Below are 25,499 nucleotides of genomic sequence, written 5' to 3'. Positions count from 1 at the left end.
AGCTTTGAGTAAGGATTGAAAGATCTTTAGCTTGTTTAAGGTAGTATATAAACTATAAACTTATATGGTGATTGTCTGGTTTGGTTTTAGTATTCAGTGTGATCTGAATTGCTTCCTAGTTTCTATTATTTCTTCATGAGTATATGTAAGATGATATAATGTAGGTGACATATTGAGAAGCTACAATAGATTCCTCAAACAAACCTTAGAATTCTTGCAAGGCTAATTGACCCGTTGATCAGTTTTTCTCAACATTGGAGATCAGAAGTATCAGATCACAGGTTTTGTCTGCAATTGATTTGCGGTTGTTGGATATGTCAAAAATCAGAAGGGAGGCTTTAAAAGCCTTCAAATCTCTAGGCAAAAAGGGCCCCTTATAAATCCTTCGGTTTTATAAAATGTCATGTTATTTTAGTTTTTAGTTGACCAGCATGGGCTGGTCAAATCTCTTAAAAGTGACTGCTTAATGTCTCATTCAACATGGAGTGATTGGCCCCCCTTTCCATTTGACTTGCTCGATGATGAAAATAGGCTTATCGCCATTGCACAATATTCAATCAAAGTCATATTTACACTTTTGCGAATTGGAGATGTATTGCCAATTTGCAAAAGTCATTTCAAGATATATTTTCATTCTTGTGAATAGGCCATGTGGAGGTAAGAGGATGGGGAACACATTAGATGCAGATAAAGAGAGGTTGCGTAGAGGTGGTGGGCTCAACAAAATAAAGCATTTGCCAAATTGCAAACAGGCACTCAAAGTGCATTTCACACTTTTGTGAAATGACGATGGGCTGAAAGCCAACATCAACATTTTGCAAGGGTTGTGTTTATATGAAAATTGTTTCTTTTTATTCAACTATGGGAGTTGAGGTGGTAGGGCATACCTCTTATGCCCAGATAGTTATGAAATGAATAAAATGTTGGGGGTGCTGCCTCATTTTAAAAAAAGGGCTTTTTTCTGTCAATTCTCCTTGACCATGAGGTGGCAGCATTTTCAGAGCCATGTGGGCAGTAGAAAAATGTTATTTTATATGTTTTCAAATGCACAGGAATTCGTTTGATCTTTTTCTTTAGCTATGGTCATTTAATTTTGAGGGGGCTCAAGAAGTTGTTCTTCATGCCAAGTCTTGCCTAGATGAGTTGATTAACAGATTTGAGGTTTCATAGGGCTCAAGGCAGTTTACATACACCATCAGAGTACAGATATGAAGACTTATTGGCCTTTGAGTTATTTCTATGTTGCTTGTGGTGGTAGAAGACATTCTTGTTTGCAGGGACATTTAATTTGATTGGTTCTTCATATCAATTATAGGGTTGACTTGCTTGCAAAGCCATATTTTGATTTGCCCTTCTCTTGTGACTCAACCTTGGTTAGGGTTTGTTCGTCAAGTCCAATCACAGTTATGCTTGATCTCTTTAAAAAGCAATCTTGTAGATATTTTTTGGGTTCTCTATTTCTTTTGCAACAAGATTATGCTCTGCAACTGTATTTTCCTTTTACCATGCATGAATTGAAATCTCATTTCTTATCTTATCTTGATAGTTTGATACATTGTGTATTTTTCTTACCTTGTATGGATTATTTCGATTCTCTCATCCTTTTTTGTATGTCGTGTTTAATATTTGCTTGAATGTTGGATTGTGGAGATTAGCCTTCCTTTCAACATCTCATTTGCCCTTACCTACATATGAATCCTTGGAGAGTAGATTAGAGTCAAGATCAATGTATTTGGGTGCTTTATTCATGTTATGTGTATGACATGCATAGAGAGTAATCATGTTTCGATCTAGTGCATCACTGCATTTCCCTTTCAGCAAGTCCTCCTTCCCTTTTCCGTCAAAGTTTGTAGTTTACGTGCATCTTGATTGTAAGGAAGTCGTCCTTCTCCGTAGATTCAGCTTCAAAGTGCAAGTCCCACACTTTAAGGCTGTCTCAATGTTTCACAAGGTTTCTTGGGGGTCATGCCCCAAGCATGAGTGCAAAATTTTGTGACAATAATTTTTGGTACACTTAGTGGGAGTACATTCAAACTTACAAAAGAAGACTACTAGCTTGGTGGTGTCAAACAAAGACTGGCTTGGTGGTGTCAAACAAAGATTTCAACATCTGTGCTAAGAATATAGTGCTGTTCTTAATATACTAGTCTTGAAGAGGCTCAAGTTCAAGTACTTCATGACTATCTCTACATTTTGTTTCTCAAGCTAGATTTGCTGCAACCTATGCCCAAGATTCAAACAAAGGCATCTTCTTGAGGTAATTTTCAGTTTACTCAACTTCCAAGTTCAAGTTCTAGAAGAAGAAATCGATCATCTCTATCACTAGTGAGGAGTTCAAAAGCTACATCAACACTATCTAGATCTCTTTCTACTCCTCTTGTTGATAGTCTCAACCTAGGATACCGTGTGCTCATTTGAATAGACCGTTGTTTCATATGGTTGTTCCTAAGAATCAAATTTTTGTTACTTATAATGGTAGCAGTTCTCTCATATTGGCTCAAGGACATGATATACCAATGTCTTCTCTTAAGACTTTTGACTTCATCATTAAAAGGAAAATCATTGCAATGGTATATAGGATTACCACACAACTTTATCCATAATCAGGATGAGCTAGGCGGAAGGATTTGCAAACATTTTAAAGACAAAAGTGATCATTCATCACTTTTAGAGCAATTGACTACCGTCAAAAGAGCACCCCATGAGTACATGATAGCCTTCAACTATAGGTTTCCGAAAACATGGGATAGAATTCCTGCTGCTGTTAAGCCCCTCTCCTGGTAATGTTTTCTTGCATTATCTAAGAGCTTTTAACTGTGAAATAGCCCAACAAATACAAACAATGGGTGGAGACGTTCTACCAACTTCTATGTCTCCTAAAGAGTTGAGGAGATCAAAACCATGATGTATGAGCAACAAACTCTGGTGGAACAAATGTAGGGTTTTTTGTCTTGGGTTGCACAATATGAGGTAAGATGTTGGCAAACAAATGCAAACCCTTGGGAATGGGGTGACAACGCTCAAAAGGCAACAAGGTCAAGTTATTAAGCGTTCCCAACCTTTATAATCAGAATAATCCATCTAACAGGGCACCACAACAAGGGTAAATTTAATGGGGCCAGAATAAACCTTTCAATAATGTACCCCTTACAGTTCTGAATCAAACCAAGTGACCTGTTCCCCAAAACAATTTTTCTCAAGAGCAAGAATGGTACCAACCTGGTAATTAATCTCACGATCGAAGTGCATTGTCTCAACTCTCAAGCTCTAATTGTGCAAGTGAAACCAACTTCTTCAAGACAATAGTATGATATAAATCAGCACATTGTTGGATATCAAGCTCAGATGCATGGAGATGCTTCTGATGCCAATTGGCTGAATTCTAATCTCTATGGTATGAATCGAGAGAGCAATGATGTTGCAGGCACATATGCCATGATCCCAAGGATACCAGAAAAGGTAGTTACCCTGGTTGAAAATCAGAAAAAAGAACATAGTAACAAGTAATTAGTGGAGTCTAAGGTTTCTTCTATATCAATGAAAAGTGGATCATGAAGTTTAGCCAATTCCCTGCATAACCCACAACCCAAGGAGGAGGAAAGTTTAAGTAAGAAAATTAAACTACCTTTCTTTTATATCTCTTTAAAATTAGCCTTAGAAGATAAAATGGTTCATAATTGCATGATAGATTCTAGTGCTAGTACCTCAGTCATGCCCAAGAGGGTTGCTGATCTGCTAGGCATAAAATATGAACCTGCAACTAAGGTGGTTGCCCAACTAGATGACACTTCTAAAGACAGTAGGGTTATGGAAAGATTTAAATATGGCCTTGCATGCATGCCTTAGTTTCACTGTCCTGCAAGACATATCAGTTATTGACCTCCCTGCATGCTTTGCCATCTGATCTGCTAGGCATAAAATATGAACCTGCAACTAAGGTGGTTGCCCAACTAGATGACACTTCTAAAGACAGTAGGGTTATGGAAAGATTTAAATATGGCCTTGCATGCATGCCTTAGTTTCACTGTCCTGCAAGACATATCAGTTATTGACCTCCCTGCATGCTTTGCCATCTGTCTATCTAGAGATTTCACTGCTAAAATAGGTGGATTGACATGTTTTTTAGAACTAGATATGACACAAACACTTCTGTAGAAGTAAAACCCTTAGCCATTAATCATGGAGAGCTTTACATGCTTAGTCTTGAAAACATGAATTGTACTTTTTATGATGAGGAAGAGGGCATGATCCATGAACCCAATATCCTTGTTGAAGGCATTCCAGATCTGATTTTGGACGAGTGGGCAATGAGCATCATGATCTAGATCCATCCAGACATATAGAAGATGTCAGGCCAAGAATTTACATTATCTATGAATAAGATGTTGCTAATCCAAATCTGATCCAAGGTGAAAGAGGACAAAGGGGGCAACAACTCAATGAGTTTTTTTTTTCTAGTGGGTAGAGGATGAAACATTCGCTTCTAGAGGATGAGCTCCCTGGTTTTATTGCTGATAATGAAGAAATCCTGCTCGGGCCAACATTAGTGGAGAATTTTGAGCAACGAGAATAAATGGGTCACTTGAAAGGGGTGTTCTTCTGTAAAGAGGTAGAAGATCATTTTCTAGCCTTCAAAGGTTAAAGGGGTGATAAGGATGGATTAATTCATCAGCGTGGGAGGTTCTCCTTTTCTATCATATTCATGTAGAACAAGTCAGTGCAACTTGTTGGTTCCCAAAACCATAGATTGGAAATCCAGGAGCTTTGCTAATTCTCTGTAAGGATGAATTAATTCATCAGGATGGGCAACTTTGATCAAATGGGAGGTTCTCCTTTTCTATCATACTCATGTGGAACAAGTTAGTGCAACTTGTTGGTTCCCAAAACCACAGATCGGAAATCTAGGAGCTTTGCCAATTCTCTGGTAGGATTGCCCAATCAATTTTGACCAACGAATGGTAATGACCATTTTTGATGGGGAGGTGTCCTGGGTAGAAAATATTAGTTTATACATAAGGCTTTTTTGATGCATTTGTAGTATCAAAAATAAAATTGATAAATAAATTAGGTTTGAGAAAAATATTAAATGGATCAATGGGGCTCCACCAATAGAAACATGAATCTGTAAGTATGAAGGCAATTAAAAGCGAAAGTTATTTGGGTATAGCAGTAGATTGGTAATGAAATATGGGTTTGTAAAGTTGACCACTTAGAAGAAAGTAAATTTGAAAATGATACTTTTTAGAAAATGCATATGGACTAGCTTTAAGAAGATTAACAAATGAAATCACATGAATCTGAAATTTGGAACATAAGAACTTTGTAGTACATAGAATATGTAGAAATAAGTGGGCATCCATAAGGATTCATATCTACGGAAATATTGGGTTTCAAATATGGTTACTTAGGATTATTTTTGTTTGCAAATCAGGTAAACATATGGGTACTCTTGAAATTTCAACATATGGTATATACTTCAGAACTGATTGTAGGAGTTTCAAAATAGGTGAACACATTGATTTATTGGTGACAAACATGATGACATGAAAATTTTTCTCATAGGATTCCAAGGGCTGCAAATAGGATTTTTTTGGCTTATACGGGCTCTCATTTTTGCGAAAATTAAACTCCCAATAATGGCTCTTGTTGCGGACCTATGCCTCCTGTGGGCATAATGAGATTCCAGCTATCTCTGGAAAAGCAGACCATACATCCAGGCTTAACCTGATGCAAAATAAAATTGGGTGGCTCCAAGCCCCCAAAAATGAACATTGATTCTTTCCTCTATCGAATGCTTGATTCTGATCATGCAACAACTCACTCCTAATCATCATAGTACGTTGTCCTGTTTCTGCTTCATCAATGCCATCTTTGGTGTCCAACTCTTGTTTTGCTTTTGAGAAGTCATTATGTATACTTTGGTTTTCGCTAAATGGAGAATCCATAGAATCATGTCTTTGATCAATCACAAAAGCATTAGAACAAGTTTTCAGTGCTTGATTGTCCCTTTGCACTCAATCTGTTCCATACTCAAAATGTTTATATAAAGGTTTTGAGGATAACTTACTTACTCAGGAAACACTACTTTGCCTTTATCAAGAATTTGATCCAGTGGGATGTTTGGAAAATATTTAGAACTAGTCAACATATTCTCCTCATCATGCTGGTTTGATTCCATTTCATCTTCACATGTTTCATACAACACCTGCTCATAGAATGAATTGAAAGATGTCGCACCTTCTGAATACCTTTCCCCACTCATATCTTGAGTTTATAATGGGTTTCATCATCTTCAAAATTATTACTAGGCTTGCTAACTTCATCATGATGATGACAGGACTTGATTGCATAAAAAATCTTCAAATAATGGATTTAAGAACATAGAAAATTTAGATGTATCTTCTTCCATTTCCTTTTCAAACAATGGATTCAAGATCATAGAGAGTTGAGACATACCTTCATGGGAACCCTCATCTGAAACTTCCTCCTACTCATATGTCACATGGTGTTCTACTTCATCTCCATGATTTGATTCTTGAAAATTATCATCTACATCTAGTATATCCCGAGTATGTGCTGATCCATCAACTTGTTTATCATGGTGGGTTGAGAAAACAATTAAGCTATTTTTCTCCACATGTGTCTAATATTCTATGTCTAATAAGGCTGAGATTTCTTCCGTGCTGAGACATTCATACTCTTCATTTCTACATTTGCTGTCATTTGTTGTCGCATAAGTCTCATCATGGATGGATTCTTCTTCAGGCTGTCCAATAATTTCCTTTCCATTTGAATTTGAAACATCATCATGCTTTTGTCTCACTTCGGTATATTTTTGCTTGTATTTATCATCTTCTTCTAATATTTGAAAGAGAAGCTTCAAATTAGGGTCACTTGGCGAGATTCCCAACTCATGAAATTTTCTTATGAATTCCTTGAGTGGAGGCATGATGTCTAAAGGCATTTTGTGAAAAATATTTACCATCCTTATGAACAAATATGCTATGGATTCATCCTCATATCATTCTAAATTGATATATGCATCTAAGGGGTGTATGTGTGCTTCCTCCATGGTGTAACATTGATCACCTTCCTATTCATCATACATATTCTCCATAATACACGGTCTCCTCTTTATCAAATCATTTCCTTCTGAGTCCTCTCTCTCAATAGAGCTACCTACTGAAATCTTTATTGAATAGAGTCGCCACCTCTTTCGAGCAATGTATTAATTTGTTGATCTTTCGGGTTCTTGCTTCCAAAAAAATACGCTTTGAAACAAATTGATACAACTGCTCTGACTTGGGTCTGCGAAATCTAAAATTTGGGTATCTTCACAATATATATTGTGAGCAACTCTCCCTGGTAGAGTCGCCAATCTGTTGGTTCCTAAAACCACAAATTGGAAATCCAAGAGCTTTGCCAATTCTCCTGTAGGATTGCCCAATCAGTTCTGGCCAACGAACAGGAATGACTGATTTTGATGGGGAGGTGACCTGGGCAGAAAGTATTAATTTATACAGAAGGCTTTTTTGATACATTTGTAGTATCAAAAAATAAAATTGACAAATAATATAGGTTTGAGAAAAATATTAAATGGATCAATGGGGCTCCACCAATAGAAACATGAATCCATAAGTATGAAGGCAATTAAAGGAGAATTTTGTTTGGGTATAGCAGTAGACTGGTAATGAAATATAGGTTTTTAAAGTTGACCACTTAGAAGAAATTTTATTTGAAAATGATACATTTTAGAAAATACATATGGACCAGCTTTAGTAAGATTAACAAATGAAATCACATGAATGTGAAATTTGGAACATAAGAACTTTGTAGTACATAGAATATGTAGAAATAAGTGGGCATCCGTAAGGATGCCTAGAGATAGTGACATAGATAGAATGATGAAGAATTTCCAGATTGAGATGAAACAGAGGTACATAATACCTCCTTCCATGGTAGAGAAGTACAAAGATGATATATGCTTCATGGTGGAGACTGACAACACATGCATGGAGGCACTAGAACCAAGGGTAAACTTTATTGAGCCCATGGGGTATGAGATGAGTGCAAAACTCATAGAAGGGTATGCGTAGATCATACTCCAATCAGAAAGGGACATTGAGTGCTCTAGATGGAGTACTTATGAAGAGAAAGTGAGGGAAGTTCATTTTGAGCTTCACAACAAGGAAAGCAAGAAGAAAGTAGAGAAAGTGATAGATTCTATCCTTAAGGAGTTAGGCATGACTCGAGAGGAATTCAATGAAGTCAAAGGAACTGCACTTGAAATATAAAGGCAAGTGGGTAATCCAAGGTGATAGTAGCAACACCTATTGCTGTTGCAACACCTTTCATACGTGTAACTATTGCTGAACCAAGTGCGTAGACACCCATATGCAACAGTTGCGCAAGTGCAACCAGTGAGAGCACAAAGTGATCAACCTAAAAGGCAGCCAGAGGTCAAAGCACCTATTGTGCAGAGGAAGTCAGAAAGATTGGTGAAGGTAAAGCAAGAACCTGCACCATCCACTAGAAAGAGGGTCAAGCAATCCTCTAGTGGATCCAACAAGTCAGTGGTTCAGAGGAATTTGAAGATTAAACCGAGGACAAACTAGTGGAGTAGGCAACACGAGAAGGAAGAACACACCAGGAAGAAAGAAGGCATGGAAACGTAATGTAGAAAACCTTAACATTCAAATAGTAAATGTTGATAATTTTGTATAGCTAAATAAGTATTATAGTCTCTATAGTAATATGGATAGAAGACAACTGAGAATGCCATAGTGAGGAACATGATCTTAAGGAACAAAAGGTTCAACAATATCCATAATAAGATTCCAGAAGACCTATATAATAGGTTATTGAACAAAAAGAAAAGAGTGACAGAGGAGGACACTAAGTTGAGAGAAACAATGATTAATAAGTTGTGTGAAGTCAACTATAAGGAGGACATGTACAAAATTTTGAAGGTATTGAGCCTTTGTTGAGGAACAAAAGAAGAGCAATTCTTCTAATGGGAGACAATTATGAGGATGTGAGAAAGGAGACAGAGGAGGCCATAGTTAAGTATATGACCTCAGTATCTCCAGTAATAATGGTGAGGACGCAATTCAAACCTGTGAGCCTAGTGTATGTGCAAGCTAGTACACCTTCCAGTGATGAGGAAGAAGTTGAAGAAACACAACATGCACATCATCACCTCACATAGTTATGGGTACTGAATCCATGCAAGTGGATAGTACACACATAACTGTAGATACAAAGGCACCGTCCAAACTTGTGAGCCTAGTGTATGTGCAAGCAAGTACACCTTCCAGTGATGAGGAAGAAGTTGAAGAGACGCAACATGCACCATCATCACCTCACATAGTTATGGGCACTGAATCCATGCAAGTGGATAGTACACACGTAACTGTAGATACAAAGGCAAATCCATTTACAGCTTTCAGAACAACCATTGTTGGCAATATCACTGCCTATTCAAGCTTAGATGATGAAGAAGAAGAAGCAACAAAGAAACAGGCGGAGGAGAAGAGGAAAGAACAAGCAAAAATGCAAGAAGAAGAAAAGAAGAAAAAAAACAGAAAGGTTAGAAGAGGAAAAGAAGAAGAAACAAGAAGAAGAAGAAAGAAAGAAAAAGCAACAAGAGGAAGAGGAAAGGAAGAAAGAAGTAGAGAGACTAGAAGAAGAGAAGAAGAAAACTGAGGAGGAGAAGAAGATTTCAGAACTGAAAGCAGTTACATTCACTCCAACAGTAACTCCAGTAGCAACAACAACAATAGTAATACCATCTGATGATGATGATGACCAGAAAGGGTTAATGAGCCCATTGAGCAAGTTATTTAAAAAGAACAAATTTGTTAAATCTTTGGAGAAGCATTATCAACAGTCTTGGATAGGATGCAGAAGACAGTTACTACAATTGTAGCTAATCCAGACTTGGAGACGAAGGCCAAAGAATTGGTGAAGTCTTTTGATGAAGATTTCAGAACTGAAAGCAGTTACATTCACTCCAACAGTAACTCCAGTAGCAACAACAACAATAGTAATACCATTTGATGATGATGATGACCAGAAAGGGTTAATGAGCCCATTGAGCAAGTTATTTAAAAAGAACAAATCTGTTAAATCTTTGGAGAAGACATTATCAAAAGTCTTGGATAGGATGCAGAAGACAGTTACTACAACTGTAGCTAATCCAGACTTGGAGACGAAGGCCAAAGAATTGGTGAAGTCTTTTGATGAAGAGTTCACAACTTTATTCGAAGTAGCTTCAGTGCAAGCACAAGCCAAGCATGATGCATCACTTTTTGACACAGGTTGCATGAATGTAAGAAATGATTTAAAAGGACTTGATGTATGCATCAAGGAATTGAGGAAACATGTTGATGAGGAAAAGAAGTTGTGTGGACAGTGCGTGTTGTCATACAAGTACCTAACAGATTTTGAGAATCAAGTGAAGGATCAGATGAGTGAACTTCATACACTCACTGCAAAGTTACAGCTCCCTGAGACCAACATTGAAGAATGTAGAACAGAAGTGGAGAAGATCCATAATACAATCAAGAGTTTGGAGTTTGATAAGGAAAAGGTAGTAAAGAGGTTCTCTACTCTTAGAGAAATCCTGTTACCTAAGATCAATGTTTTGCAGAGGCAACTGGAGGAATATCTTGCAACAAAGACTTCCTATGATAAGTTTGCCTATACTGATTTGAGCACAGTAGAAGTGGCATCCTATGCACTATGCACACTGATTAGTATCTCTGATACAGTTAAGGAGAATTGGAAGAAGGAAGTGGAAAGACCAAGACTTGTACATGCAAATTGTTTTTCTAGGATATCAAGTTGATCAGCAACAAACTACCCAGTTTTTGTATACAGTTTTTGACACCTTTGCTATTGATGTCAAAGGGGGAGTATTATATGTAAGGAAAATTATATGTGATGTAAGGAATGGTATATGTAAGGGGGAGTATGCTTATGTATCAATGTAAGGGTTGATAAGGAATGTAATGATCCGTCAAAACATGAATAAAATTGTTATATTTTGAAGGCAATTTTTGTATAGTTACTTTTATTTGTTTTGTTTTGTATGACATCATTTTGGGACTTAGCCAATTTTACCAAATGTTGCGCAAAAGGGGGAGATTGTTGGCAATATGGTCAGTTAGATGTCTAGTGAGTAGTCATTTATGGCAACATGTATTCAACATTTCATTAATGCATTTACAGATAGAAAATTGTTTAAGTGTTAGACAGTTTGCAATAGTATAGAGACATATATGATGTGTATGGTCGACACATTTTGAGTTAGCTTATGTGTAGTTGAGGATAGCTTTATGACAATGTCATAATGACGTGGTTAAGTGCGCAGGTGTGTACGATCAGTACAATGCAAGTTATAGTCAAAATACCAATACGTGTATTTAATAGAGCAGAACAGAACATAGCAAAGAATTGAGTTGTACGGCTTAAGGAATTGTTTTGGTAACAAAATAATTACTAAGTCATGATGAGCCAACTTTGTGAATATTAATCCATAAGTGATTTTATATTATGTCAAGCGTGTGAAGACATGAAGGCTGAGTAAGGAGAGAATTATTAATTTGCGAGGTACAAGAAAAGATCTTATCTTGCGCAAAGAATGTGAAGTCAATGTGCAAGTTAGACGATATGCAAACTATTGTATGAACACCTTGAAAGATATATGAGCCTCATGTGATGCGAGATTTGATGTATGATCAGAGAAAGTGCGAATTACAGCAGCGAAATGGTATTGTATGTATATCTATTCTTCTGAAGAATTTTATTGTATAATTGCATGTTAGGGCAATGGGCTCTTCTTGCATACATTGTATTTGTTCTACCAACTCCTAACAGGGTTGAAGTAACTCCTAACAGGGTTGAGGCTTCTAACAAGGCCTAGTCCTCTAACAAGGATTTGAGACACTATATGTACTTCATAGACTCCTTAATAGGGTCAATATCCTTAACAAGATTCTTTTGTTTAGTGGATCATCTAGTGGGTATCATCCCCACTAGGGTTTTCCCTTGCCTAGGGTTTCCCTAGTTAACAAATAATGTTGTTATGAGTTCTCTTTGTGCATGGTTATATTTAGTGTTCAACATTGTTGGTTTACTTTCGTATGCAAGTTATAAAGTAATTAACAATATTCAGTTGTGTGCAAAAGTTTGTGAATACTGATTCACCCCTCCTTCTTGTATTATCTATCTAATAGTTATTGATCCCCCTTTCTGTTTTACTAGCTCAGTGATGCAAATAGGATTATTGCCATTCTGCGAATTTCAAGCTATATTTTCATTCTTGTGAATTGCGATGAGGAGGTAAGAGGACGTGTCTCACATTCAATGCAGATCTAGCATAGAGAGGCACTTCAAGGGCATTTTTGCAGTTTTTCAAAATGGTGATGGGCTGAAAGCGAACATCAGCATTGCATAAGGGTTGTTTTTAAACGAAAGTTGCTTCTTGCAATACAACAATGAGAGTTGAAGTGGAAGGGCCTACCTCTTATGTGACTCAACACTGTGCTGCCACGTGGGGCCCATGGCAGTTGTGGAATAAATAAAATATAGGGGTTGCTGCCTCATTTTAAAAGAGGGCTTTTTCTTGTTAATCCTGCTTGACCATGAAGTGGCATCGTTTCTAGAACCCATGGGCAATAGCAAAATGATATTTATATGTTTTCAAACACAGGGCTTCATCTGATCTTTTTCTTTAGCTATGCTCATTTAATTTTGAGGGGTCTTGAGAAGCTGTTCTTCACACCATCATAGTGATGGTGGCCAGTGTTTTGTGTAATGACATTTATTGGCCAGCCTTGTGCAAATGAGTTCATTAACAAGTTTGATGTTGCAGAGGGCTTGAAGCAGTTTACACACACCATCAAAGTACAAGTTTTTCTATGTTGCTTGTGGTGGTAGAAGACATTCTTGTTTAATTTGTTTGGTTCCTAATATCAGTTCCAGGACTGACTTTCTTGGAGAGCAGATCTTTTGATCGGCCCTTCTCTTGTGACTCAACCCTAGTTAGGGTTTGTTCTTCAAGTCTAATCAGAGTTATGTTTGATCTCTTTTAAAAACATTCTTGTAGATATTTTCTGGGTTCTCTGTTTCTTTTGCAACAACATTATGCTCTGCAACTTTATTTTTCTTTTAACATTCATGAATAGAAGTCTTAGTTCTTACCTTATCTTGCTAGTTTGGTGCATTGTGTATTTTTCTTACCTTGTATGGATTATTTCTATTCTGCTATCCTCGTTTGTATGTTGTGTTCCGTATGCTTTTTAAATGTTGGATTGTGGAGATTACCCTTCCTTTCAGCATCTCATTTGTCCTTACTTGCATAGGAATCCTTGGAGAGTAGATTAGAGTCAAGATCATTGTATTTGTGTGCTTTTTTCATGTTATGTGTATGATAGGCAGAGAGAGTAACCGTGTCTCAATCTGGTCATCACTGCATTTCCTTTTCAGTAAACCCTTCCTTTTCCCTTAAAATTAGTAGTTTAGGTGCATCCTGATTGTAACGAAGCCTTCCTTTTCTAGAGATTCAGCCTCAAAATGCAAGTCCAACCCTTGGAGGTTGTCTCAATGTTTCACAAGGTCGCTTGGGGGTCAGCCCCAAGCATGGTTGCAAACTTTTGTGACAACATGACTAGTAGTCATACTAATAATGGGCTAAGTATCTATTCCATGCACTCCAAAGATCTTTCACAGTTATTAGTTTACCAAGGCTAGTTCTAGTCACTGCACAACTAGCAATGATATAATTAGTAAATTGAATAATAATTTCTTCAGTCATGTGGGAGCACTAGAAGATATTTTAGAAAAAATGGCAAAGGAAAAGAGTGCAAATCAGTAAACACAATCTCAGAAAAAAGTGTTATCTCCTACATTTTTCAATCAAATGAAAAAATTCAAAATGATATAGGGCTTGGAATAAGGGGAACAAAACCCAGAAACCTTTTGAAGAAATCAAGTAAAATTAACAAGCAGTTCTTGACAGAAAAGCATCAATAAATATGCGGCGACATAAAAGGCAACTGTGATTAGATGAGACAGTTTTAGTTTGAAGTTTGAAGAAATTCCCCCCTAAGAATAGGATGTCAAATGCACATTCTTGATGGATTGATTCAGTAGACTAGGAATATGTATTCTTTAAATTGAAAAGGTTAGTTGTTAGTTTAATGTTTAGCACTGTATTTCCAGAATTTTTATAGTAAATTTTATTTCACGAAACACTGTATTTCAGAATTTTTAGAGTTAATCCTTAAATGCTTTCAATCCTGTTTATGAAAAATATATGCATCCATTGAAGAAGTAAATTCACAACAATCGCTTGTTCACCAATAACTTGTTATTGTGGATTCAACCTAATAATATTTATTTTTCTAAATATTATGCAATTTTGTTGCTCTACAGGACTACATGGTGATGGACTTGAAGATATTCTCACAAATAAAACTCTATCTTTAAGTCTTTCTATCTGATACTTATTAATTATCTGTACAGGAAACTATCTTTAATAACTAGAACCTATTTTAAATATTTTTGAAATGATTAACACCATCTCTCTGGATGTTGGGCATCGCTCAGATTGATGCAGATTGCGAGACCTTCAGAAATACCTTACTATCTCTATCCACCAGCTGAACTGTAGTGGTAATGAAAGATAAAACAGCAGTTTGTTTATCAGTTGCAGATGCTCTTCTTACTGTTGTCACCTAGACCATTGTGAAGAACACCCTCAAACATTCTATCATGTCAAGGAGCACCAGGATAATTTGCAATGGCTCCATATTGTTAAGTCCCGAATCTTGCAAGTTGTATGCAATATAATATAATAAATAAGCCTTTCTCGCTTCAATATATCACGAGTATATATAGTTATAGGATTAGCACTTTTTTTGTCACGTAATCTCAATTAAGACCTTTCTACGTGCCTAACAAAAATACAGCATTTCTTCGAATAAAATGCAACTTAGACCCAGTAATAAATGAGGAATGTGTTTACATGTTATTTTGCAGCCACACTCTCCAGTTACAAAATTTTAGTAAGTTTATACCCCAAGACATCATGTTCTGGAGACATCATGTTTTGGAGATGAATGACTAGACAAGATTCTTCAACCATATCTCACTATATGATTAAGTAGCGAAAGTATTGAAAAAGATAATATTTATCACATGGGATAACATTTTAAAGAGAGCAAAAGAAAATATTACAATAATCATTTACAAATTATTTTAAATGTTTAGTTGACACTTGACATAATTGTTTCTATTTTGTTTTAAGCATGATTATTTGGCAATTGATTATAGATTTCTCTAGAAAACTTTCTTAGAGTCATTGTTAGGTGCATGACTACACAGATCCATTAAACCACCATACAATGTAGGCTATATCTATCACAACACACACCACGGCCAATCTTATCATAGTGGCAATAAGTTCAAACTGTACTGATTAAGGATCTTGTGATGTTTGAGTGTGGGACATCAGATATTCTGGTTGCAATTAAATGATAAAAACCTAAGTTGTTGGTTTGGATTCTGGTTCGGATGCAGGTTGGACGTTCAAGTCTGACATTCGCTCAATTTTATTTTGGTCTGGGTTTGGGTTCATTTTAGGTTCGTCTGTACAAGATTTCTTTTTAAAATATAAAAATATATATGTGTGTCTGTAAAAGTATACTGCAGCAAATAAGTTCATACACCACTTTGCTAAGATTAAAGCAACTTAGCAAATATTAATGATTTAGTTCAAATGACAACAAAATGTCAAAATACACCACCATATCAATGATTCAATTCAAAAACTCAGGCTATCTGTGAGTTTAATGGTCTAGTAGGGGCATAATGTTTGTGAGGCAAATGCTCAAGAGTGCATTTGAAAGTTGGTGGTGACAACAACAATATATTTTAATTTTTAACCATCACACCATGCCTTTAATGACATTTTTGTAAACTATAATTTAAATTTTATGTATACCTTTTAGGTTGATTTTATTTTAATAATTGTTTAACTTCTAATAATTTTAAATATGTTTAAATTTTTTATTATTTTTAATTAAAAACAAAATATATGTAAGCAAAAATAAAAATAGTAGTAGAATTCAATCGCAAATATCTTTGTAAAGTAGTTGAACTTATGTTTTTTTATCAGGAATTGCAAGCAGTATTAGTATTGTTGTGTGTGGTAGCGGAGCTGCCAGGCATATAAAATCGAAGACATCTCTTTTTCTTTGAATTTATATTGGGTTTCATAAAATTATATTAATTTCTCCCAAGCTTTGCATATATTTATTGTGACCAGTCAAAGTGGGCTTCAATACTTGGATTGTGCGGTATGAGTCTGTATATTAGCCATGTGAACCTGCATTTTTCTGTAGATGCCCACTGTTTTTTGACGAGCCTGTGTTTTTCTGTAGATTGCAGTTGTTTAACTTGGGATGTCATGTAAGACAAGAAAAACAATATTAAAAAATTACAATAAAAAACAAAACCGAGTTTCATCCAAAGTTCAAACAAATTCGTTTCCACCTCGACAGGCATCAAAATTCACCTCTCATTCGACTAGAGTCTTGTGTGGCGTTTTTCAATGAATTTTCCAGGTAAAAACAGAATTTATACGAACTAGCAAATTGACCTCTGAATTCCATGCTCGACCAGCAAGTATGGCAACTTAGATAAAAACCTATTCATGAATTGAATGATGGTGCTCTGCTGAAGATGAATCACTAGAGAGATGCCACTAACTACTGCATACATGTTTCTATTACTTTTTATCCTATTTTCTAAAAATATCTTATTTCTAGCCTCTTTGTAATGAAGAGATGAGGGGTCATATGAATACACAATGTAAATCATATTGATTTGATGATCAATATCATGTGCATCAGTACAAGACTAGGATAACCCTGTATAGGCATTGCACGAAGGTGAAACAGAGATCTGTGTTTTATTAAAAGAGTATGTACAGAAGATTATTTGATGTAAGAAATAATAGGCAGATTCTTACTGTTACTAGCAATTGAATGCATGTTGTTAGTGATGAAACAAACACTTACGAAGCCAAGACTTAGGTTTCAAAGGCAAAGCATATGTCACATAGTTATGTGATGTTCCCATAACACTCTCAACCACAATATCAATCTGTAAAAAACTTAAAATTTAACTCAAAATTTAGTAATGAAAAGGATATTGTGTTAAAAATTTGAATTTGAATTTGGAAATGATATTGTAAAGTGCCATTCCTTAAAGACATTCTATCAGCCTTACAAGTAGCTAATGCTTTATCAATATTGTCAAATAAGGATTTATCTCCATACATATTAAATAAATACCTGTGATGATGGATTCAATCTCTAAGAATAATTATCCGACATTGACTTTAAGAAGCAATGCACAATTTTCTCTTCTAACTCTAGGATGCCTCTTGCATGGAAAACTATCAAGCCTTTCAGTTCCTCTTGTTGTTGTGATCATTAAAAGGTTTCCTTGATCTCTTACATAAATAATTAATGTATTTTGGACTGAAAATATCAGAACACGCAGGTAATATTTTTTATAATCAGATGTATATTATGGTTTATCATTTTCCTTAATTAGAATTGGGCATTCAAGCCAACAATGCTCTTCTATGATATATTCTTGATTTTAATGGTGTTCTGAGGAATCCTTTACATATTCCATATTTTGCTTATAGATAGAGTTTTTAGCCCTAAATGTAATGACTTGCATCAGCATGATTATGATTGTATTAATGAAAAAAATCATATATAGATTGAAATTCGGAGTATTCTTAGCAGAATCTTTTACTAAATGCTCTCTTTCTGAAAAGCATACTGATTCTCAAAATTTTAGAACTATTTTTTCGCATGAAGTAGGGTAGTACTAGTGATATTTGACTGTATTATATTTGTGTTTTTGAGCTTATTCAACATTGCCATTATATTATTTTTTCAGGTAAAGTGGCTGAAAATTGAATTATGTCGGGCATTGGAGGAGAAAAGATCTGCTACATTAAGGTTTGAAGCTCTTTAGGATTTATAGTTAGCGTATTGTCTAGATATTTTAATTGGCATTCTGTTTGTCAGTGTTTCTTTTTGTAGAATCAAAACTCTATATCCCTCAATAACATAAGCCTCTATACCAAAAATTGAGCATCATATGGCCTATCATATTTCCAGTTAAGATGTACAAATTGATAAAGGCAATTCAACTGAAAAAAATAAATTCTGTTGGATTTCCAGTTACATCACATATTTTTAATGAATTCTTACTTCTTTGAGCTTGAATCCCTATTTCTATTTGGTGTTTTGAATTCCATTTTGGAAGATTTCCAAGGATTCTCCAATTCTTCGCAGACAGTCACCTGATCATGAAAATTGTCTGTCATGGTAAAAATGTTTGAAAATTTGTTCCTATATCTTTGGTTCATTTTTTGCAGGTCCAGTGGTAGCCAGCTTTGAGGTCAATTTTTTTCCTGTCTCTCTTCTGCGAGATCTATGTTGTGTATGGAAATTCCTCTTAAGTTCTTGTGCAAAATTTTCGGCTCTTTGTGCGCAAAATTTCTCTAGGAAGGACTTGAAAGATTTTGGTCTAAATCCAGAAACATCCTGTATGCGAATAACAACATGAATTTCCTTTCTATTCAACTCTTGTTGACTTTTAGATTATTGAAAGAAGACAGGTTTGGAGAAGCATAATATAAATTATTCTAATTATATTTTTTTGCAAGACAAGAGGGATTGTAATTAATTTCTCCGAATTCTTGTTGCACTCACATATGGATGCAAATACCTCCACCAATAAAAATGAGCAGCACTTAATTTCGTTGATTATAAAATATACACATAAATAAGGACATAAACCCATTTTTTCTCTCAAGGATAATAATAAGGACAGATAAAATAAAAATATATTATAAAATAATAATATAATCATATCCTAATAATAATTCTGTAATGTCCCCAACCCGGACAGCAACAGCATGAATCAACCAAACTTAATTTATCGTTAGAAGTTAAGATGAACGATTAAACTCAGAATTTTTATTCACCGGCAACATGACCAAACAACAATGCAGTGACGTACATATTCAAGGAAACTCGTATGTTGCAGTATGTTTTCAAACACATTCAGTCAATTATTCAGTTTTCCGATTTTCATTCCAGAATGGATTTGAACAATGATATTAAGAAATGTCTTATACTGGTCTGAAATTACAATCTGGGCATTTACATAAACAACTGCAAGTTAAATAACACTGGCACCTGGTTATTGCCGCAGGTGACCTGCTTCTTCACGCGTGCATGATCGTGGTCGAGCTCTACTTACCAACCTGGTTAGTCGGACTCGTATGGCCTGCAGTTATGACCACTGTGGCACCCGACCTACTGCTGGAAATGACCCTGGAAGTTGGTGTGTCTGGCTTACCATTCCATCACTGAGACACTGCTAGTTCCTATCACCTTCGCGTTCAGACCTCCAGCCTGGGTGTGACTACTGGTAAAGGCTGTGAGTGTCCCCCCCCAACTGAAACTGTTATTGCTCGTGCCTCTCACTACTGTTACACTTCCCACGGAATGTGACATACAATCCACTGTCTACCTCAGGGATGGCCTGACTAACTCTGCCCTGCTTACGTATAGATAGTAGTGTTTACCACTTCTGCTGCTGCACAACTTCTCACCCCTTCGTATATAGCAGGCCCTTGATCATACTTTCTTACCAGCTATTATATAGAAATAATGCACAAATACTGCCAACCGAACCGAGTACTGCTGAATGTGGAAATTAATGGAACACTATTATTCTGCACTTTCCATACCTGAACCTGGTGTGATCTCACAAGGAATACTGGGGCTACGCCCAGTCTCCCAAAATTTCTTAAGGGTTTTGTCTTTAAGAGAGCCAGTCACATTTAAGCAACCTTCTTGTATTTTGAATAATATCACATTTCATGGTGACAATCCCAATGAAGCTCGTTGCTTTTATAACCTCGATATGAGGGGAAGTACAAACAATTAGGCAATGTGGGATAAAAGCTATTTTTGTCTTCTAGTTACTTAAGTTACTTTTGTTATAAAATGACTTTAAGTCATAAAGTAACTTTACAAATCCACTTTATAAAGTAAAGTAACTTAACTATAGAAAAGCTTTTCCACTTAAATATTCCCCCCAACGAAACCAAATGAACTCTTGTGACTGGCTGGCATCCTCAAGATTAATGTCGTTAGTCCATCTGGATGGGGAGATAGACCAACAAGGCGCTAGTAAGGCCTAGGATGGAGAAGGGGACATTATAGTCCTCCCTTCCTGGGATTGCTTGCCCTCAAGCAATCTCAGTGCCGGATGCTGCAGGATTGATTCACTCTCTTAGGTGGCGTCTTCATATGGCAAATCTTTCCAGCGGACTAAATACTCCCTGATGGATTTGTTGCGCAACTTCCTCTCCCTGATCTCAATCACCTTGGCTGGAACCAAAATCAGTTTCCCTTCTTCATCAAGTGGGGGCAATCCAACGAAAGGCACTAATCGCTGACCAATCGCCTTCCTGAGGCAAGACATGTGAAAAACATTGTGGATTCTATTGTCATCTGGCAAGTCCAGCTCATAAGCAACCTCTCCAATCCTTCGGGTAATGCAATAGGGACCATAAAATCTAGGTTGAAGCTTCTCGGATCCACTCTTCTTCAAGGAACTGTGCCTATAAGGTTGGAGATGAAGGTAAAGCATGTCGCCTAACTCAAAACTCAGGTCTGTTCGGTGGCAATCAACGTACATTTTCTTCTGATTCTGAACCTGTAAGCTATTCTCCCAAAGAGACCTGAGGATGTCCTGCTGATCCTGTATCCAATCTCCAACTAACGGTGCTTTGCTGTCTTGTAAGGCTAGATCTACGAATGATAGAGGCTTGTTTCCATAGAGAGCTCAAAATGGTGTCTTTTAGATGGACATGTGGTAGGAGTTGTAGTAGTACTCCCCTAAATATAACCATATAACCCAAGCTCTCTGTTGCCTCGCTACAAAGTTCCGTAGATAACCCTCCACCCATTTGTTTACTATCTCAGTTTGCCCATCCATTTGTGGGTGTTAACTCGTGCTGGGTGTGAATTCTATACTTGCCAATCTAAATAATCCTGCCAAAAAGTGCTAAGAAATCTGCTATCCCTGTCACTCACAATGGTCCAAGATAGACCATGTAGACGAAAAACCTCTCGGCTACCTGAGAGGCTGACAAATCCGCTGCTATAGCATAGAAATGAGCAAGCTTAGTAAATCTCTCCGCAACCACAAAAATGGAATCTTTACCCTGCACTCTCGGCAATCCTGTAATGAAGTCTATGGAGATACTCTTCCATTTTTGTGCTAGAATAGGGAGAGGCTGTAATGATCCGATTGGGAAGTTGTGCTTCGACTTGTTCTATCGACAAGTTTGGCATTCTTAGATATGCTGAAGGATATCATCCTTGAGGCCCTTCCAAGAAAACCTTTCTCTGACCTGTCTGTAGGTTTTGAAGAAACCTGGGTGTCCGGTTGATGGTGCATCATGAAGACTCTCCATAATTTTTTCCTTGAGCTTAGACTTTGGCACGAGATAGATCCTACCCTTATAAAAAATCACATCATCAATTACCTTGTACTTGCTGTCCTGGAGCTGCCCACCCATGATCCGACAAGCTTGAGTATTCTTAACCAGTAATTGAGACTTCCAATCTGCCGATATCTCTGAAACGATACAACACTATTACTGAGGGTCTCTTGGAAAGCACATCAACAACTATATTGTTCTTACCCTTGACATACTCAATGTCAAAATCATAGCCCTGAATCTTCCTTACCCACTTTTGCTGTCTTTCATTGAGATCCTTCTGTTCTAAGAAATATCGCAAGCTATTGTGCTCTGTCATAACCATGAATTTGCCACCCACCAAGTACTGTCTAAACTTGGTGAAGGGTTGCATAATGACTAGCATCTCCTTGTCATAGTTGGAGTACAATCTCTCACTGTCCTTGAGCTTCCGACTCTCGTAAGCTATTAGATGCCTATCCTGTATCAGAATTGCATCAATTTCGCTCCTTGAAACATCACATTCTAAGACAAAAGGGTGAGAGAAGTCAGGAAGTGCCAGAATTGGGCATGTGCTCATCACTTTCTTGAGCTTATCAAAGGTCACCTCTGCATCATACGTCCACTTGAATGCCCCTTTTCGTTGGAGATCGGTGAGGGGAGCTGTTGTTTGAGAGAAGCCTCTAGCGAACCTCCTGTAATAAGAGAAAAGATCGAGGAATCCCCTCAAATCTAATACGTTCCTTGGAGATGGCTAATCAAGGATTGCTTGTATCTTTTCCTAGTGTACCTTCACCTCATCTGCACCAATCGTGTGTCCAAGGTAAAGAATCTTAGTCAATCTGAACTCACACTTCAATTCCTTCGCAAACAATGAATGCTCCTCCATAATGCTAAGTACCTCATCTAGGTGCTACAAATGCTCCTCCCAAGATTTGCTGAAAACTAGGATATCATCAAAGAATACCAACATGCTCTTGCGCAACTATTTTCTAAAAATATGGTTCATACATGACTGAAATGTGGCCAGCGCATTAGTGAGCCCAAATGGCATAACCAAGAACTCATAGTGTGCGTAGTGGCATCGGAAGGCTGTCTTATACACATCCTCCTCATGAACCCGTATTTGATGGTATCTAGATCTAAGATCTATCTTCAAAAAATAGACTGCCCCATGTAGTTCATCCAATAACTCATCAATGCGAGGAATAGGGTACCTATTTTTAATGGTCCTCTTGTTGAGAGCTTGGTAATCAATACACATGCGAAGAGTACCATCCTTCTTCACCAAAACTACCGAAGAAGCAAAGGAGCTGGAGCTTTGTTTGATGTGTCCCATGTCTAAGAGTTCCTTAATCGTCCTTTCTATTTCCTCTTTATATTGCTGGGGGTGACGATAAGGAGTGGTAATGACGGGTTTGGCGTCCTCCTTTAACTCAATGATATGCTCAAACCCTCTATCTACAGGTATGCTCGGGGGTATGTCTTCAAAAACCCTCTTGTTCTTATCAAGCACTAGCTGAATGTCAACATGAAATTGCTATCTTGAACACAACGTAGCCTTAGAGGAAATGAAATAGTGTGCTGCCCACTTTCATGTCATCATGCCTCATAATAGCCTCCATCTTGTGAGTTGAAATCTATCTGGGTTCACCCTCTGACATGGCCTTGAGAATCACCTATCGGCCATCCTGTAAGAATTTTAGCTGCATCTTACCATGATCAATTGTGTACTTGCCTACTGTCTTTAACCACTACCTATCGAACATGGTGTCTAACCCATCCAAGTCAACTACATAAAAATCTGCCTCTAAAAGATAGTCATCAAAGTGAATTGAAAGCCTTGACACTTTTCCTGTGCACCTTAATCTATTACCTCTTGCTACCCTAACTTCGAACTCGGGTATATCATCAACCTGTAACCTTCACTTTGATACCCAACGCGTGCTTATGAAATTATGTGATGCACCTGTATCTAAAAGACACACAATACGCTGTCCTCTAACTACACCCTTCCAGTGAAATGGGTGACCCGTGGTATCGCTAGAAAGAGAAGGTATGATAGGGGACTATCTCGAAGTGGATTCCTTCTTCCTCTCTTTAGGAGGTTGCTCCTCACTTTCTTCCTCCTCGCTGCCATCAACATTGCTGCCTCCTTGCTGCTCATCCTTCTCTTCCGAAAGAACCTCGACATAATGCATTTTTCCCTTGCCAAGGCATCTGTGATTTGGTGTCCATGGCTTGCTACACGTGAAGCATAGCTTCTTCCTCCATAGTTCAGTTCGTGTTTCAAAGTCCAATTTGGGGGTGAAGTCCTATTTTGATTTTTGTTCTTTTGGATCGAAGTGACCCCTTATAAGGTTTCTTAGGAGGCTGTAGTAGCGAAGAAGTTGAGTCTAGATCATGTGCGATCTTAATAGCATCATCCAAGGTATCTGGTTTAAGGAACTTGACCAAACCCCTAAATGTGTCCTATAAACCCTCGGTGAACAACATTACCTTACATTGTTCTGTCATATCTAGAACCATAACCAAGATCCGCTGAAACTCATCAATGAAGTCATCTAAAGATCTAGCCTGTCATGTCAAATCCCTGCAGTAGACCTGAATGTCCGTTCTGTCAAAATGAGTGATCAGCTTAGAGCTGAAAGTCTCGTAGACCATGATCCCAGCTGATGAGTCCATGATGCCACTAATTATATTCTGCTCCCTCTAAATGCATCACAACAAATCTAATGGCTTCTGTTTCCGACATGGGTTTGAGTGTCAAGAATGTGTCTAACTTGTGGATCCAAGCCCTAGTAGATGTCTTATTGCTGCCATCAAAATTGGGGAGAGATAACTTGTTCATGGCGTGTTTCAAGTCTCTACTCTATGCCCTAGGCCTCCTGTCTTGCTATGTTCTCTTTGACTCCCGTTTTTTATTCATGTATTGAGTAAAGGTCAAATTTTGTTTAATCGGATTAGGGAACATATCCCATTCATCATATGGCCACGACATTATCCGGAAGTAAGCTTGCTGTTGCAGGTTGGGCTACCTCTTCCTCGGCATTATTCTCAGCAAAAATGGGCATCAATGGCCTATTAGTGTTTTGTGTGGGGGCCCTATCAGCCTGGGCTGATCCTGCCACACTACCACCTCCACTGTGATGACTCGGTGCTCTCCTGTGGCTTACCATTCCATCACTGAGACACCGTGCTAGCCCCTATCACCTTTGCATTCAGACCTCTAGCCTGGGTGTGACTACTGGTAAAAGCTGTGAGTGTCCCCCCAACTGAAACTGTTATTGCTCATGCCTCTCACTACTGTTACACTTCCCACAGAATGTGACATACAATCCACTGTCTACCTCAGGGATGGCTTGACTAACTCTGCCTTGCTTACATATAGATAGTAGTGTTTACCACATTTGCCACCGCACAACTTCTCACCCCTTCGTATAGCAGGCCCTTGATCATACTTTCTTATCAGTTATTATATAGAATTAATGCACAAGTACTGCCAACCGACTACTGCTGAATGTGGAAACTAATGGAACACTATTATTCCGCACTTTCCATACTTTAACTTGGTGCAATCTCACAAGGAATACTGGGGCTTTGTCCAGTCTCCCAAAACTTCTAAAGGGGTTTCGTCCTTAAGAGAGCCAGTCACATTTAAGCAACCTTCTTGTATTTTGAATAATATCACATTTCATGGTGACAATCCCAAGGAAGCTCATTGCTTTTATAACCTCGATATGAGGGGAAGTACAAACAATTAGGCAATGTGGGATAAAAGCCATTTTCGTCTTCTAGTCACATAAGTTACTTTTGTTATAAAATGACTAAAGTCATAAAGTAACTTTATAAATCCACTTTATAAAATAAAGTGACTTAACTATAAAAAAACTCCTCTACTTAA

The 25,499-nt window shown here is 37.3% G+C and overlaps 1 protein-coding gene across 1 annotated transcript in view; it reads left to right on the top strand.

Annotated features, from left to right (window-relative positions):
- Nucleotides 1-25,499, top strand: part of LOC149555233 (Ypt/Rab-GAP domain of gyp1p superfamily protein) — a 174,487-nt gene that overhangs the window by 63,599 nt on the left and 85,389 nt on the right. Inside the window, exon 12 of the mRNA XM_089829319.1 lies at nucleotides 17,986-18,047. Coding sequence (XP_089685445.1) covers nucleotides 17,986-18,047 — 62 coding nt within the window. The remainder of the gene's footprint in view (nucleotides 1-17,985; nucleotides 18,048-25,499) is intronic.

Source organism: Cupressus sempervirens, chromosome 5 (genome assembly GCF_028749045.1).
Source record: "Cupressus sempervirens isolate cs-2001-9-10 chromosome 5, ASM2874904v1, whole genome shotgun sequence".
In the NCBI taxonomy this organism is placed as follows: domain Eukaryota; kingdom Viridiplantae; phylum Streptophyta; class Pinopsida; order Cupressales; family Cupressaceae; genus Cupressus; species Cupressus sempervirens.
Note: the sequence above shows the minus strand (reverse complement) of the source record. Positions and strands in the feature narration are given on the sequence as shown.